Source organism: Lampetra planeri, chromosome 55 (assembly GCF_965212315.1).
Source record: "Lampetra planeri chromosome 55, kcLamPlan1.2.h2, whole genome shotgun sequence".
NCBI lineage: Eukaryota > Metazoa > Chordata > Hyperoartia > Petromyzontiformes > Petromyzontidae > Lampetra > Lampetra planeri.
The window spans coordinates 3,700,336-3,717,101 of record NC_136161.1 but is presented as its reverse complement, the minus strand read 5'-3'; the positions used below and the strand labels follow the sequence as shown (position 1 = coordinate 3,717,101).

The 16,766-nt window shown below is 52.9% G+C and overlaps 1 protein-coding gene across 2 annotated transcripts; it reads right to left on the bottom strand.

The window, feature by feature from the left end:
- Positions 1-1,398: 1,398 nt before the first annotated feature.
- On the bottom strand, positions 1,399-14,593 carry DNAJC8 (DnaJ heat shock protein family (Hsp40) member C8). Of its 2 annotated transcripts, XM_078617906.1 has the most exons (10): positions 14,453-14,593; positions 11,131-11,232; positions 10,605-10,661; positions 10,189-10,255; positions 8,323-8,417; positions 6,937-7,011; positions 6,628-6,719; positions 6,100-6,175; positions 4,118-4,280; positions 3,945-3,981 (listed from the first exon to the last, which is right to left on the bottom strand). In XM_078617906.1, exons 1-9 carry the CDS (start codon positions 14,531-14,533, stop codon positions 4,161-4,163), a joined length of 765 nt encoding a protein of 254 aa, XP_078474032.1. In that variant the 5' UTR covers positions 14,534-14,593; the 3' UTR covers positions 3,945-3,981; positions 4,118-4,160. The 2 variants fall into 2 exon arrangements, with proteins under 2 accessions (XP_078474031.1, XP_078474032.1); XM_078617905.1 differs by having other exon boundaries at positions 1,399-4,280.
- Between the last annotated feature and the right edge of the window lie 2,173 nt (positions 14,594-16,766).

Here is a 16,766-nt window from a genome sequence, read left to right as displayed (position 1 = left end):
AACATAATTTATAATTAATTCTGCCACGGATTCCTTCCGCATTAACATAATTTATTATTCATATCGTCGTGGATTCCTTCAACTGGTGGCCACGGGAGGTGATGACAGGGGAGTCAGCATGCAGTGCGAAGGGACTAGTGGCCACGGGAGGTAATGACAGGGGAGTCAGTTGTGAGTGCGAAGGGACTGGTGGCCACGGGAGGTGATGACAGGGGAGTCAGTTGTGAGTGCGAAGGGACTGGTGGCCACGGGAGGTGATGACAGGGGAGTCAGCCTGCAGTGCGAAGGGACTGGTGGCCACGGGAGGTAATGACAGGGCAGTCAGCCTGCAGTGTGAGTGGACTAGTGGCCAGGGGAGGTGATGACAGGGGAGTCAGCTTGCAGTGCGAAGGGACTGGTGGCCACGGGAGGTAGTGACAGGAGAGTCAGTTTGCAGTGCGAAGGGGGACTAGTGACGACAGGAGGTAATGACAGGGGAGTCAGCCTGCAGTGCGAAGGGACTGGTGGCTACGTAAATGATGGAGAATAAGAGCGTGGCCAGTTGATGGAAGAGGACGGTGCAGTCTGCTGGTGGACCGAGCGTCCAGTGAGCGGGAATGTTCCGGAAGGGGAGGCGTGGCCTCGGTCCGCATGTAGAGGAGTAAAATGGGGACGTGACGTCATGCGTGCTGGGCAGCTCGATGACGTCATGTCTCCTCTAGTACTTAAGGGGGACCCCGTGACAAAAGCGGGGTCACTGTGGGAACGCGTAGAAGGGTAGAGAGGGAACCAGGGGTAGAAAGGGATCGAGGAGTGAGTCTGGAGAGAAGCCGGTGGTAGCTGATAGAGGTGCTTCTCTCGCCGGTTGGTGGAGTTGGCAGAGTCCCCGATCCGACACGAGAGAGAGACCGGAGCTAGCCGGGCAGGGACCAGGACTCAGTGTAGGACCCCTAACCCCTGGGAGTTGTTACCCCCTTGTGTTATTTGGAATATCTTTAATAAACTTTTGGCGAAAGCCCTTAACCTTCAAGCCGTCTGCCGGGTCGTCGTCGATTAGTCCTCAACACGCATGTAAGGGAGATGCACGGGAGACCTGGGGCTTTTGCAGCAGGGCCTCCGCCTGTTCGAGTGAACGTCTTCAATAAAGAAACCATCTCAAGACAAAGCGTGCGAAGTTGTCATTACACGTACACGCGTCTGCAACATACGTAGTATATATTGCATACACACGTCTGCAAAACGCGTCTAGAGAGTATTTGGCTCCTGCTTGACATTTCTCCACGTGGTGATGATGATGATGATGAGCCTCACTTCGCGGTTGAGCTGCAAACATTTGTGACAGCCAGGGCCGCATCTTAAAAAGAGCTGCCACATAGCAAGCCCGGTAGGAGGCCCTTGGTAATATGAACAAAAAAAATGTTTAAAAACAGTTTAGTTTATATCTTGACAAACAGGGTGGGGGCAACAAGTTCTGTCTCCATGGTACTTTCACGCAACAGCAGATCGTCCAATATATATCATAATCTTTTGTAGGGTGGGTTGGTGGGTGTATGAGTGTGGGTGGCAGAGGTCGCAAACGGGTTTTGATTCCTTACCCGTACCCGACCGCACCAGGGTCGCAAACGGGTACCCGTACCCGGCTGGGTACGGGAAGCCGGGTATCGGGTAGGGTACGGGTATCGGGTACCCGGTTGCGACCTCTGGCGGGTAGGTGTGTGTGTGTGTGGGTTGGGAGCGGTGGCGGATCGGTTAGCGCTACGCTACGAACCCGGCTACCCGAGTTCGACTCCCGCTCAGGGCCAACAACACCGCCGGTGACGATTATCTGAACCGGTTCCTGGGCCTCCCCCTAGATCGACTCGGCCTACTCAAGTGAGTAGCTGGTGCGGCGGTGTCGTTAACATCGCTAGCACTGGGGAGACGAAGGCGGCCGGGCGGGGTGCTGGACACCCACCACCTCGTGTGCCACAGTGCCGGCCTTCGTAGGTGCTGCTACTCGCTAACAGCACTTGCCCCAACGGTCTGTTCGGGCTATACGGGGGGGGATTTTTGTCGTACGTGTGTGTGTACGTGTGTGTGTGCGTGTGTGCGCGTGTGTGTGCGTGTGTACGTGCGCACGTGTGTTGAACTTCTCTCGCACCGTAGCCAGCCGCGCACAGTGGAGACGCGGCAACGCACTACACAGACGACGACGACAAGCAGCAGCTTCCAAGGAATTGAGCTGTTTCCACATCACACGACGACCATTTCCAGTTGCACATCCCGTGAGCGGTGCCCCCCCCCCCCCCTTGCCTCCCGGGGCATGGTGGCCGGGAAGGAGAAGTGGGACGTTCATCATCGTCAACATCTTCATCGTCAACATCTTCATCGTCAACATCTTCATCGGCACGAACAAGTTCTCCCGAAGCCGGTTTTGACTTTTGAGTGTCTCATCATCATCATCATGATGATCATCAGCGGCGCCAGGCTGCGCTGGCACACTCAACTATTTTATTTTAAAACTAAACTACAGCAAACGTTCTAGATTTGAGGCTTTCGTGACTGCAAGGATCCATACCCTTTGGTTCTTTCGGTAAGAACCAAAGAGTACAAAAAACTTATTTTTTTAATTTTGCATTTGAGAAGGCCCCACATGCGCTGCTATGTAGTAGCAGCACTTTTTTCAGAAGCGATCCTGACTGTCACAAATGATCGCAGCTCAGCCAAGTGGGATTATCATCATCACCATCATCGCTTGGAAATTTATAGCGACAGCCAAATGCTCTTGACACGCGCGATGTCGATTCAAAATGTGGAGGGGGGGGGGGGGAAACGGGAACACTCGGAGAAAAATCCACGCGACCATGGGGAGAGAGAGACGCAGATTCCAAATCTACAACAGGCGTCTGGGTCGGGATCGAACCCACAACCTCCTGCATACCAGGCGAGGTAGTTAACATCTCCTAGCCACCGTGATGATGATGAGAGACACACAAACTCCAAATCTACAGCAGGCGTCAGGGTCGGGATCGAACTCACGACCTCCTGCGTACCAGGCGAGGCAGTCAACATCTCCTAGCCACCGTGATGATGATGAGAGAGACACACAAACTTCCAATATACAGCAGCAGGCATCAGGGTCTGGATCGAACTCACGACCTCCTGCGTACCAGGCGAGGCAGTCAACATCTCCCAGCCACCGTGGTGCCACACGCCCTGCGTGGCAGCGTGGAGAGACACTGGCACGCTCTTCCACGTCCCGGACTTTGCAAACGAGCGAGGTTGCGATTCGTGTAGCGATTTAGAACTTTGTAGGAGGGGAGGCACGGATGAGGCGGGTGAGAGAGAGAGGGAGATAGGGAGAGAGAGAGAGAGGAGAGAAATAGGGAGAGAGAGACTGAGAGATAGAAAGACACAGAGACACGCAGAGAGAGACAGAGACACAGAGAGACACAGAGAGACACAGAGAGAGACAGAGAGGCAAGAGCAAAGTTGAGAGACGGGGGGGGGGGTGGTTATTTATTTAGGGGGCCCACCATCTCTAATTGTTAGGGGGCTCAGTCTACCCACCCACGGTGTTCTGAGTGCGTGTGACACTGTGCGTGTGACACTGTGTGTGTGTGACACTGTGTGTGTGTGACACTGTGTGTGTCTACGTGTGTGTGTCTACGTGTCTGTGTGTCTGTGTGTGTGTGTCTACGTGTGTGTGTCTGTTTGTGTCTACGTGTGTGTCTGTGTATCTACGTGTTTGTGTGTGTCTGTGTGTGTGTATCTATGTGTGTGTGTGCGTGTCTGTGTGTGTGTGTGTCTGTGTGTGTGTCTACGTGTGTCTGTGTGTGTAACCGCGTGTCCACGTCATCTCTTCTCCATCTTCACCTTGGGGGCCTTCAGGAAGGATCTCTTCTCCTTGCGTGTGTGTCTGTGTGTGTCTCTGTGTCCACGTGTGTGTGTGTGTCTGTGTGTGTGTCTGTGTGTGTGTCTGTGTGTATCTCTGTGTATCTACGCGTGTGTCTGTGTGTGTATCTAAGTGTGCGTGTCTGTGTGTCAGTGACACTGTGTGTGTGTGTGTGTCTACGTGTGTGTGTGTGTGACACTGTGTGTGTGTATCTACGTGTGTGTGTGTGACACTGTGTGTGTGTATTTACGTGTGTCTGTGTACCTACGTGTGTCTACGTGTGTGTGTGTGTAACCGCGTGTCCACGTCATCTCTTCTCCATCTTCACCTTGGGGGGCTTCAGGAACGATCTCTTCTCCTTGGCCGCCTTCTTCTTGCCCTGCGACTGGAATGACCGCCAGCTGTCCACGCGCCCGTCGCGGCTCGCCTGCACGCACGGAGAAACGCACGGTGAGGCAGGGTGAGGCAGGGTGAGGCAGGGTGAGGCACGGTGAGGCACGGTGAGGCAGGGTGAGGCAGGGTGAGGCACGGTGAGGCAGGGTGAGGCACGGTGAGGCAGGGTGAGGCACCGTGAGGCAGGGTGAGGCAGGGTGAGGCACGGTGAGGCACGATGAGGCGGGGTGAAACTCCCATTCACAAACTCAACTCCATCCACAAACTCACTCATTCACATCCACAAACTCACTCACTCCCATCCACAAACTCACTCACTCCCACCCACAAACTCACTCCCATCCACAAACTCACTCACTCCCATCCACAAACTCACTCCCATTCACAAACTCACTCACTCCCATCCACAAACTCACTCCCATCCACAAACTCAACTCCCATCCACAAACTCAACTCCATCCACAAACTCACTCCCATCCACAAACTCAATCACTCCCATCCACAAACTCACTCACTCCCATTCACAAACTCACTCACTCCCATCCACAAACTCAACTCCATCCACAAACTCACTCCCATCCACAAACTCACTCCCATCCACAAACTCACTCACTCCCATCCACAAACTCACTCCCATCCACAAACTCACTCCCACCCACAAACTCACTCCCATCCACAAACTCACTCCCACCCACACTCACTCACTCCCATCCACAAACTCACTCCCATCCACAAACTCACTCCCACCCACAAACTCACTCACTCCCATCCACAAACTCACTCCCATCCACAAACTCACTCACTCCCATCCACAAACTCACTCCCATCCACAAACTCACTCCCACCCACACTCACTCACTCCCATCCACAAACTCACTCCCATCCACAAACTCACTCCCATCCACAAACTCACTCCCATCCACAAACTCACTCCCATCCACAAACTCAACTCCATTCACAAACTCACTCACACTCCCATCCACAAACTCACTCCCATCCACAAACTCACTCACTCCCATCCACAAACTCACTCCCATCCACAAACTCACTCCCACCCACAAACTCACTCACTCCCATCCACAAACTCACTCCCATCCACAAACTCACTCCCACCCACAAACTCACTCACTCCCATCCACAAACTCACTCCCATCCACAAACTCACTCCCACCCACACTCACTCACTCCCATCCACAAACTCACTCCCATCCACAAACTCACTCCCATCCACAAACTCACTCCCATCCACAAACTCAACTCCATTTACAAACTCACTCACACTCCCATCCACAAACTCACTCCATCCACAAACTCAACTCCATCCACAAACTCACTCCCATCCACAAACTCACTCCCATCCACAAACTCACTCCCATCCACAAACTCACTCACTCCCATCCACAAACTCACTCACTCCCATTCACAAACTCACTCACTCCCATCCACAAACTCAACTCCATCCACAAACTCACTCCTATCCACAAACTCACTCCCATCCACAAACTAACTCCCACTCACAAACTCACTCACTCCCATCCACAAACTCACTCACTCCTATCCACAAACTCACTCCCACCCACACTCACTCACTCCCATCCACAAACTCACTCCCATCCACAAACTCACTCCCATCCACAAACTCACTCACTCCCATCCACAAACTCACTTACTCCCATCCACAAACTCAACTCCATCCACAAACTCAACTCCATCCACAAACTCAACTCCATCCACAAACTCACTCCCATCCACAAACTCACTCCCATCCACAAACTCACTCACTCCCATCCACAAACTCACTCCCATCCACAAACTCAACTCCATTCACAAACTCACTCACACACCCAACGCACCTCAAAATTCTTCTGCCACTCCTTTTCCTTCTTCTCCGACTCCTCCTGCTCGATCTCCTCCTCACGCTGCCGCTTCCTGAGCCACAACAGAGACGCGGTGACGTGCGGGCAAAGCTCCCCCGCGTAGCCTCCAACGCGGCGACGTTGGGGCAAGGGGGCTTTGCTAGCGGCGGCGGCCCCTACGGAGGCTACCGGCGCTGTGACACACGGGGGGGCGGGGGGAGGGGGGGGCGGACATCACCACGTTCACACGCCGCTCCGTGGTATTCGTTTGAGGCCGAGTCGACCTAGGGGAGGCATCAGGGTCGAAGTTCGAACGTCCGCCGCTGTTTTGATGGCCACGAGCTCAGCGGCGGTGACGGCGATCGTTGCCACGCCAAGTGTCGAAGGTGTCTCCCCCCCCCCCGTGTCTCTCCCCCCCCCCCGTGTCCCACCCCCCCTGTGTCCCACCCCCGTGTGTCTCTTACCCCCCCCCCCCGTGTCTCCCCCCCCCCCCCCCCGTGTCTCCCCCTCCCCCCGTGCCCCAACCTCTGGTGCATGTCACGAGTGGCCCTCTCCCGTTTCTTGATCTCCAGGTCAGCGAACAGCTTCATGGTCTGCTTGTGTAGCGCCTTCTTGTACTGCAACAACAGCAGCAACAACAACAGCTACACCCCACACCCCTACAACAACAACAGCTACACCCACACACCCCCACAACAACAACTAAACCCACACACCCCGACAACAACTACTACACCCACACACCCTCCACACGAGTCTCTGTTAAACTCCACCCCTCGCCCCCCTCCACCCTCCCACCCCCCTCCCCCGCCCCCCTCCCCCCCCGCCCCTCACCGCTTCAGGGTCGAGTTCCTCCTCCACGATCTGCGGCTTCCCCTGCTTCTTCAGCTGCTTCTTCTTCTCTTTGATCTGAGAAAGGCCACGCAGACACACACACACAGACACACAGATACACACACACAGACACACACACAGACACACACACACAGACACACACACACAGACACACACAGACACACAGATACACACACACAAACACACAGACACACACACAGACACACACACACACGCAAACACACACAGACACACACACACACATCAACAACAACCGCCATTCGCCACTAAGTGGCGGTGACGTCACCACGACGCTTGTGCCAGGCTATGTGCACCTTGAGGCTACCACGTGAAGTGTCGAACGCCCGCTGGCAGGAGGTCACGGGACAGACCCAGGTGCCACGGGTCGACCGACTGAGATGACTGGCTGATGCACCACCTGTGCCCCCTACTGTACCAACTTGCTGTGCTTTATCCACCCGGCGCTCCGCTCGTTGTTGTAAGCGTTGCTCCTCCGCCCTCCGTTGTTGTTGGAGGGCGACTGCCTCCAACTGCCCAGTAGCAGCGTCCTTCACGAGCCTCCTTCACAGAGGCCGATCTTGACACCGCTGGTACCGGTCATCGGCAAGTCCACTCAGCTCCACATATACTCAACACTGCTGTTAAGGCATGCGGTGGCTGGGCAAGCGGGCTACATGGCCCAGCCAACGCAGCCTTTCCTGCCGGAGGAGCTCACCGATGGGACTTTGCCCAGATCTTTTAAGGTTTTGTGAGCTCCTCACACAATCCAGCCTGCTTAAACCCAGGATGAATCGTAGGCAGGCCAGCCTAAATGTTTCCAAACGGCGAAGATGTTCCATTAGGGGGGTCCATGCGTCACAAGCGTAGAGAAGGGAGGGCATGACCGTGGCCATGAAAACCCGAAGCTTCATGCGGAGCGATAGACCAGGTAGCTTCCACACAGCGTTATGTAAGTCTATGCTCGTCTAGGGGTCTCTATGTAAGTCTATGCTTACAAAGACACCCACACAGACACCCACACAGACACCCACACAGACACACATAGACACCCACACAAGACACCCACAGACACCCACACAGACACCCACACAGACACACACAGACACACCCACAGACACCCAGAGACACCCACACAGACACCCACACAGACACCCACACAGACACCCACACAGACACACACACAGACACCCACACAGACACCCACACAGACACCCACACAGACACACACACAGACACCCACACAGACACCCACAGAGACACCCACACAGCCACCCACACTCCAGGAATCAACCCCAGGAAACTGGGTTAGCCTCCAGCTCGGCATTTCTGCCACGGCCCGGGGCTGTGATGGGCGACTCCACTCACGTTGTGTTCCACGTGCTCCCGCGCCGCCGTGATGACCTCCAGGGCGTTCGTCTTGTGCTCCTCGTTGAGCAACGACTTGTAGGCCTTGTCCACGGCTGAGGCACGCCGGGAGGGAGACACGGGGAGGTGGAGAGAGACACGGGGAGGTAGAGAGAGACACGGGGAGGAGGAGGGAGACACGGGGAGGAGGGAGATACGGGGAGGAGGAGGGAGACACGGGTAAGAGGAGGGAGACACGGGTAAGAGGAGGAGGGAGACACGGGAGGAGGGAGACACGGGGAGATACACGGAGAGATGTGGGAAGAGAGACATGGGGAGGTGGAAGGAGACACGAGGAGGAGGGAGACACGGGGAGGAGGGAGACACGGGGAGGTACACGGAGAGACGTGGGGAGAGAGACACGGGGAGGAGGAGGGAGACACGGGGAGGAGGAGGGAGATACGGGTAAGAGGAGGGAGACACGGGGAGGTGGAGGAGGGAGACACGAGGAGGAGGGAGACACGGAGAGACGCGGGGAAAGAGACACGGGGAGGAGGAGGGAGACACAGGGAGGTGGAGGAGGGAGACACGGGGAGGTGGGAAACACGGAGAGGTGGAGGTGGGAGGCACGGGGAGGTGGAGGGAGACACGGGGAGGGGGAGGAGGGAGACACGGGGAGGAGGGGGGAGACACGCAGTTACGCAACGAAGAGCGGCGATGATGACGCGTCTTCCGCGGCTCTATCGCAGCTTTCAGGACGTTAACAAGAGTCAGAGTGAGGGCGGCACAGCAGCCGTGAACAGCTGTGACGTGACCGGGTGGGGGGGGGAGTGCACAGCGCTGGGCAGGCAGCGTCACGGTGGCTAGGAGATGTTGACTACCTCGCCTGGTACGCAGGAGGTCGTGGGTTCGATCACGACCCTGACGATGCCTGCTGCTGCTGTAGATTTGGTGTTTGCGTCTCTCTCTCTCATCATCATCACGGTGGCTAGGAGATGTTGACTACCTCGTCTGGTACGCAGGAGGTCGTGGGTTCGATCACGACCCTGACGATGCCTGCTGCTGTAGATTTGGAGTCTGCGTCTCTCTCTCTCATCATCACCACGGTGGCTAGGAGATGTTGACTACCTCGCCTGGTACGTAGGAGGTCGTGGGTTCAATCCCGACCCTGACGATGCCTGCTGCTGTAGATTTGGAGTCTGCGTCTCTCTCTCTCTCCCCGCGTGGTCGCGAGGATTTTTCTCCAGGTCGTCCGGTTTGTCCCCTCCACGTTTAGAATCAAAGTCACGGGTTTAGAGAATTTGGATTCTGCTATAAATGTCCACGTGATAATGACGATGATGATGAGTCCACTTGGTTGAGCTATCATTTGTGATAATCATCCAGAACTCGCGGGCAGCTCTGTGGGCCTTACTTGGTAAAATAAAAAGTTTAGTTTCAGTACGGGTCTACGAGTGTGGGTCTATGAGTGTGGGTTTCTGTGGGTGTCTGTGGGTGTCTGTGGGTGTCTGTGGGTCTCTGTGGGTCTCTGTGGGTCTCTGTGGGTCTCTGTGGGTCTCTGTGGGTCTCTGTGGGTCTCTGTGGGTCTCTGTGGGTCTCTGTGGGTCTCTGTGGGTCTCTGTGGGTCTCTGTGGGTCTCTGCAGGGCTGTGTGTCTCTGCGGGTGTCTCTGTGGGTCTTTGTAGGTCTCTGCGGGTCTCTGTGGGTGTCTCTGCGGGTGTCTCTGTGAGTATGGGTCTCGATAGGCCAGCTTCTCCTCTGATAAACGAGCTAACATAGCAACTCAATCGGACCCTCACCTGGCCAAACCAATGCAAACTGCCGGTAGTTTTGGTTTACATTTGGGAGCACAGACCAAGCCACGGCCGCCCAGGAGGGGGCCACTCACCTTCGAACGCCTTCTGTGCCCGCTCAGCGTCATCCTGGTTCTTGTCCGGGTGGACCAGGATAGAGAGCTGCCAATTACAGCGACAAAAAAGCCTCCGAGTTATTTTCGCACCTCCAATTAGCACGGTGGGCTACGTACAACACAATGCCCATTGACTCAACACTGCACCATAGACTCAACACTGCCCATAGACTCAACACTGCACCATAGACTCAACACTGCCCATAGACTCAACACTGCCTATTCACTCAACACTGCCTATTCACTCAACACTGCACCATAGACTCAACACTGCCCATAGACTCAACACTGCACCATAGGCTCAACACTGCCCATAGACTCAACACTGCCCATAGACTCAACACTGCACAGAGACTCAACACTGCCCATAGACTCAACACATGTGAGGTCGTCACCTGTCTGAATCGTTTCTTGATGTCCGTGTCCGAAGCCTCCGGGTCCAGCTGTAGCACCTGCAGCGGCACATGGACACGGCACAGGGGATCAGTCACAAACCAAACCAACTTTGAATACAAAACTCATTGGTTTAGAGCTACTGCTGCTGTTGGTGGTTGACGGTGGTGGTGGTGGTTGACAGTGGTGGTGGTGGTTGATGGTGGTGGTGGTGGTTGACGGTGACGGTGGTGGTGGTGGCGGTGACGGCGGTGATGATGGTGGGTGGTGGTGGTGGTGGGTGGTGGTAGTTGACGGTGGTTGACAGTAGTCGTGGTGGTTGACGGTGGTGGTGGTTGACGGTGGTGGTGGTTGACGGTGGTGACGGTGGTGGTTGATGGTGGTGGTTGACGGTGGTGGTTGATGGTGGTGGTGGTGGTGGTGGTTGACGATGGTTGACGGTGTTGGTGGTTGACGGTGGTGGTGGTTGACTGTGGTGCTGGTGATGGTTAACTACGGTGGTGGTGGTGGTGGTTTTGTTGTGTTCACCTCGTAGGGGTTGAGGTTGATGTAGGTGGAGCCGGGCCGAGTGAGTCGCTCGATCTGCTGCTTGGGGGTCAGCACCGAGTCTCGCTTCTCGATTTGTTTTACCTGGAACAGAAGACATCATCACTCACGTAGTGTGTAGTGTAGTGTATAGTGTAGTGTATAGTGTAGTGTATTGTATAGTGTATTGTATAGTGTAGTGTATAATGTAGTGTATAGTGTAGTGTATAGTGTAGTGTATAATGTAGTGTATAGTGTAGAGTATAGTGTAGTGTATAGTGTAGTGTATTACTTGTTGGTTCTTTCGGTAAAGTCACATAAAAAGAAAATAAACTAAACAATAGAGTACGACGTTTCGATTGCAACACAAGCAACCATCATCAGGTAAAACTACATTTGAGAGAGAGACAAAACACAGACAGAGACACACAAAGAGAGACACACACAGAGACACACAGACAGACACACAAGCAAACAGAGAGACACACAACATAGACACACAGACACACACACAAGCAGAGAGAGACTCACACAAAGACACACAGAGAGACACACAACATAGACACACAGAGAGAGACAACACAGAGACAACACAGACACATACAGGCAAAGAGAGACACACAACATAGACACACAGACAGACACACAAGCAGAGAGAGACTCACACAGAGACACACAGAGAGAGACACACACAACATAAACACACAACACAGACACACAGAGACACACAACATAGACACACAGAGACACACAGACACACACACACACAAGCAGAGAGAGAGACTCACACAGAGACACACAGAGAGAGACACACAGAGAGACACAGCATAGACACACAGAGAGAGACAACACAGAGACAACACAGACAGACACACAAGCAGAGAGAGACAACACAGAGACACACAGAGAGAGACCCACAACATAGACACACAGACAGACACACAAGCAGAGAGAGACACACAGAGAGACACACAGAGACACACAGAGAGAGACAACACAGAGACACACAGAGACCCAATGCCTCTATGTCGAGGCCTTAAATAGAGAGAGGGGGGGAGGTTGGGGCAGAAAGAGAGAGAGACGTGGGTCTGCTGGGGCAGCTGCTGGAGCAGAGGAATTCGCATGTCAATGAAAGACCCAACAAGACTGGCACATTTCAGAGAGAGCTGTGTGGAAATCCACCCCGAAATGACCGAGGGAGAGAAAGATCGAATGGCCCTATGAGAGACTGGTACATTGTAGAGAGAGAGGGAAATAGGCAGTTTGAGAAAACAAATTGTAGCACATTTTTTGGGGGAAATGTATGCAATGCAACACAGAGAGTCGGCCAACACACAGTTAATGCATAGCCTGGTTGATTACGATCTCCAAAGATTGCTAAAATTAAAAGTTAAGTGTGAAATCTGACAGAGACACACAGAGATGTGTGGAAATGCCCAACCTCTGTGTGTGTCTCTGTGTGTCTATGTTGTGTGTTTCTTTGTGTGAGTCTCTCTCTGCTTGTGTGTCTCTGTGTGTCTATGTTGTGTCTCTCTCTGTGTGTCTCTGTGTGTGTCTCTGTGTGTGTCTCTGTGTGTGTCTCTGTGTGTGTCTCTCTGTGTGTCTCTCTCTCTGTGTCTCTGTGTGTGTCTCTCTCTGTGTCTCTGTGTTGTCTCTCTCTGCTTGTGTGTCTGTCTGTGTCTCTGTTGTGTCTCTCTCTGTGTGTCTCTCTCTGTGCGTCTCTCTCTGTGTGTCTCTGTGTTGTCTCTCTCTGCCTGTGTGTCTGTCTGTGTGTCTCTGTTTTTTCTCTCTCAAATTTAGTTCTGATGACGACTGCTTGTGTTGCAATCGAAACGTCGTGCTCTGTTGTTTAATTTATTTTCTTTCTGCGTGACTTTACCGAAAGAACCAAAGAGTAATTCCTGCAGTCACTAAAGCTTCAAATCAAGTGTAGTGTATAGTGTAGTGTGTATTGTAGTGTATAGTGTAGTGTGCAATGTAGTGTGTATTGTAGTGTATAGTGTAGTGTGTATTGTAGTGTTTAATGTAGTGTGTATTGTAGTGTATAGTGTAGTGTGTATTGTAGTGTGTATTGTAGTGTGTATTGTAGTGTATAGTGTAGTCCATGTATGTTGAACTTCTTTCGCACTGTACGTAGCCAACCGCGCTAATCATCACCAACATCACCATCATCAGCACCAACATGACCATCAGCACCAACATCACCATCACCACCACCATCACCAACATCACCATCATCATCACCAACATGACCATCATCACCAACATGACCATCATCACCAACATGACCATCATCACGAACATGGCCATCATCACCAACATGACCATCATCACCAACATGACCATCATCACCAACATCACCATCATCACCAACATGACCATCATCACCAACATGACCATCATCACCAACATCACCATCATCACCAACATGACAATCATCACCAACATGACTATCAGCACCAACATGACCATCATCACCATCCTCAGCACCATCATCACCAACATCACCATCATCACCAACATCATCACCATCATCACCACCACCACCACCATCTACACCTACACCACCACCATCATCATCACCACCACCATCATCATCATCACCACCTACACCACCACCATCATCATCTACACCACCACCACCATCTACACCACCACCACAATCATCTATACCACCACAATCATCTACACCACCACAATCATCTACACCACCATCATCATCATCTACACAACCACCATCATCATACACAACACTCCCATCATCTCACACAACAGCATAATCTTGGCCATCATCAGCAGCTTTACTAACCACAACACTTTCCACCCATTCACCATCAACATTAGCAGCAGCACCATCATCAGCAGCACACGGCCGTGCGTACAGCTCAATCCACTGCTGGATGAATCCAGAGTAAAAGCCCCGGGGTACTAAACATTCTCCACGTTAAAACGTTCCGCCAATGATATATTAATTTACAAATTTAGCTAAAAAAAAACGATAAATACATCTGCACAACCTCATCTGCACGATTTCTAATGTCAAACCCGCACGTTTCATTCCACTTCGGGCATTGAAATTGTCCCCGAAAAAAATCGCCGGGACATCACGCCTGCGGCCTAGCTCATCGGTGGAGCCCGCCGCTTTTCCTAATTCCTCTGCCGGCCAGGGCTCACCGCGGGCGGCGGGCGGGTATCGGTCGGTGGGGGGCAGAGAGGCGGGGAATGGTTAGTCTGGGAAAAAATTATAACCGCCGGCTCAGCCGCCCAAGTCGAAGGTGGCTTTGACGATGGCAGCGGCCTCCGCACGCCACTGAGGGCGCCGCACCTCTGTGTAGAACTGGTTGAAGGCTTCCTCCACACTCTTGTCGCTGTTGCTGAACAGCGCCTCGCTCGAAGACGCCTCCATGTTGCCCGCCTCGGCTTCCACGGAGGACGCGGAAGACGGAAGATTCTACCGAGAGGGAGTTTCTGAACGCCGACAAATCTACCAGAAGAGGAAGATGATGTGAGGTAATGGTAGGAGGGGGTGACGGAAGATTCTACCGAGAGGGTTTTCTGAACGCGGGCACATCTTCCGGAAGAGGAAGACAATGCGAGTTAAAGGTGGGTGTGGAAGACGGAAGAGTCTACCGAGAGGGGGTTTCTGAACGCCAGCAAATCTTCCGGAAGAGGAAGTCATAGCGAGTTAATTAGAGGGAGTTTCTGAACGCGGGCACGTCTTCTAGAAGAGGAAGACAATGTCAGATTAAGGGTAGGGGGAGGGGTGACGGAAGATTCTACCGAGAAGGGTTTCTGAACCCGGGCACAGCTTCCAGAAGAGGAAGACGATGCAAGTGAATGGTGGATGTGGAAGACGGAAGATTCTACCGAGAGGGGGTTTCTGAACGCGGGCAAATCTTCCAGAAGAGGAAGACAATGCGAGTTAATGGTTGGTGTGGAAGATGGAAGATTCTACCGAGAGGTGGTTTCTGAACGCCGACAAATCTTCCAGAAGAGGAAGACAATGCGAGTTAATGGTAGAGGGGTGACGGAAGATTCTACCGTGTGGAGGTTTCTGAACGACGGCACGTCTTCCAGAAGAGGAAGACGATACAAGTGAATGGTGGGTATGGAAGTTGGAAGATTCTACCGAGGGGGTTTCTGAACGCAGGCAAATCTTCCGGAAGAGGAAGGGCAATGCAAGTGTATACGGGGGGGGGGGGTGGTTAGAAGACGGAAAAGTCTACCGAGACGGGTGTTTCTGAACGCGGTGACATCTTCCGGAAGACAAGATGACGTCACAAAAGAAAAATGGCGCGCTTCTGATGGCGGATTTCGTGATCTGCATTTGGACCGTGGGAAGAATCCGATGAGCTAAGAAGCATTCTTCGCCTGAGGACGGCTGCTTGCGTTGTGGCCGAAACGTCGTGAGAATTGTTTTATTATTATTATTTTATTACTTCCCTTCTACGTGACTTTACCGAAAGAACCAAGAAGATGAATCCCTGCAGTCACGAAAGCTTTAAATCGAAATTTAGCTCTTTCTTGTGTTGCACAGATGCCCAGCAGCAGGCTTCATACGCAGGGCCGGCTGCCACTTGCTTTGCGCCCTAGGCGCGCTGCGCTACGAACCCGGCGACCCGAGTTCGATTCCCGCTCAAAGCCAACACGAACATCAGGGTCCTGGGCCTCCCCTAGGTCGACTCAGCCTCAAATGAGGAGCTGGTGTAGCGGTGGGTAGTGAACATCGGCAATAGGGAGAGCAATGGGAGATCATACAAACTCCACTCACTCACTCTGTAGGACGGGGGGAGATCACACAAACTCCACTCACTCTGTAGAACAGGGGGAGATCATACAAACTCCACTCACTCACTCTGTAGGACAGGGGGAGATCATACAAACTCCACTCACTCTGTAGGACAGGGGGATATCATACAAACTCAACTCACTCTGTAGAACAGGGGGAGATCACACAAACTCCACTCTGTAGGACAGGGGGAGAATCACACAAACTCCACTCACTCACTCTGTAGAACAGGGGGAGATCATACAAACTCCACTCACTCTGTAGGACAGGGGGAGATCATACAAACTCCACTCACTCTGTAGGACAGGGGGAGATCATACAAACTCCACTCACTCTGTAGGACAGGGGGAGATCATACAAACTCCACTCACTTACTTTGTAGGACAGGGGGAGATCATACAAACTTCACTCACTCTGTAGAACAGGGGGAGATCATACAAACTCCACTCACTCACTGTGTAGGACAGGGGGAGATCACACAAACTCCACTCACTCTGTAGGACAGGGGGAGATCATACAAACTCCACTCACTCTGTAGAACAGGGGGAGATCATACAAACTCCACTCTCTCACTCTGTAGGAACAGGGGGAGATCATACAAACTCCACTCTCTCACTCTGTAGGAACAGGGGGAGATCATACAAACTCCACTCACTCTATAGAACAGGGGGAGATCATACAAACTCCACTCTCTCACTCTGTAGGACAGGGTGAGATCATAGAATCTACACTCACTCTGTAGGACAGGGGGAGATCATAGAAACTACACTCACTCTATAGAACAGGGGGAGATCATACAAACTCCACTCTCTCACTCTGTAGGACAGGGGGAGATCATACTAACTGCACT

Coding starts and splice junctions, on each gene's coding strand:
- DNAJC8 (XM_078617905.1), bottom strand. CDS start 14,533: ATGGAGGCGTCTTCGAGCGAGGCGCTGTTCAGCAACAGCGACAAGAGT. Junction 11,233..14,452: donor TCAACCAGTTCTACACAGAG/GTGCGGCGCCCT, acceptor CTTCTGTTCCAG/GTAAAACAAATCGAGAAGCG. Junction 10,662..11,130: donor TCAACCTCAACCCCTACGAG/GTGAACACAACA, acceptor GTGCCGCTGCAG/GTGCTACAGCTGGACCCGGA.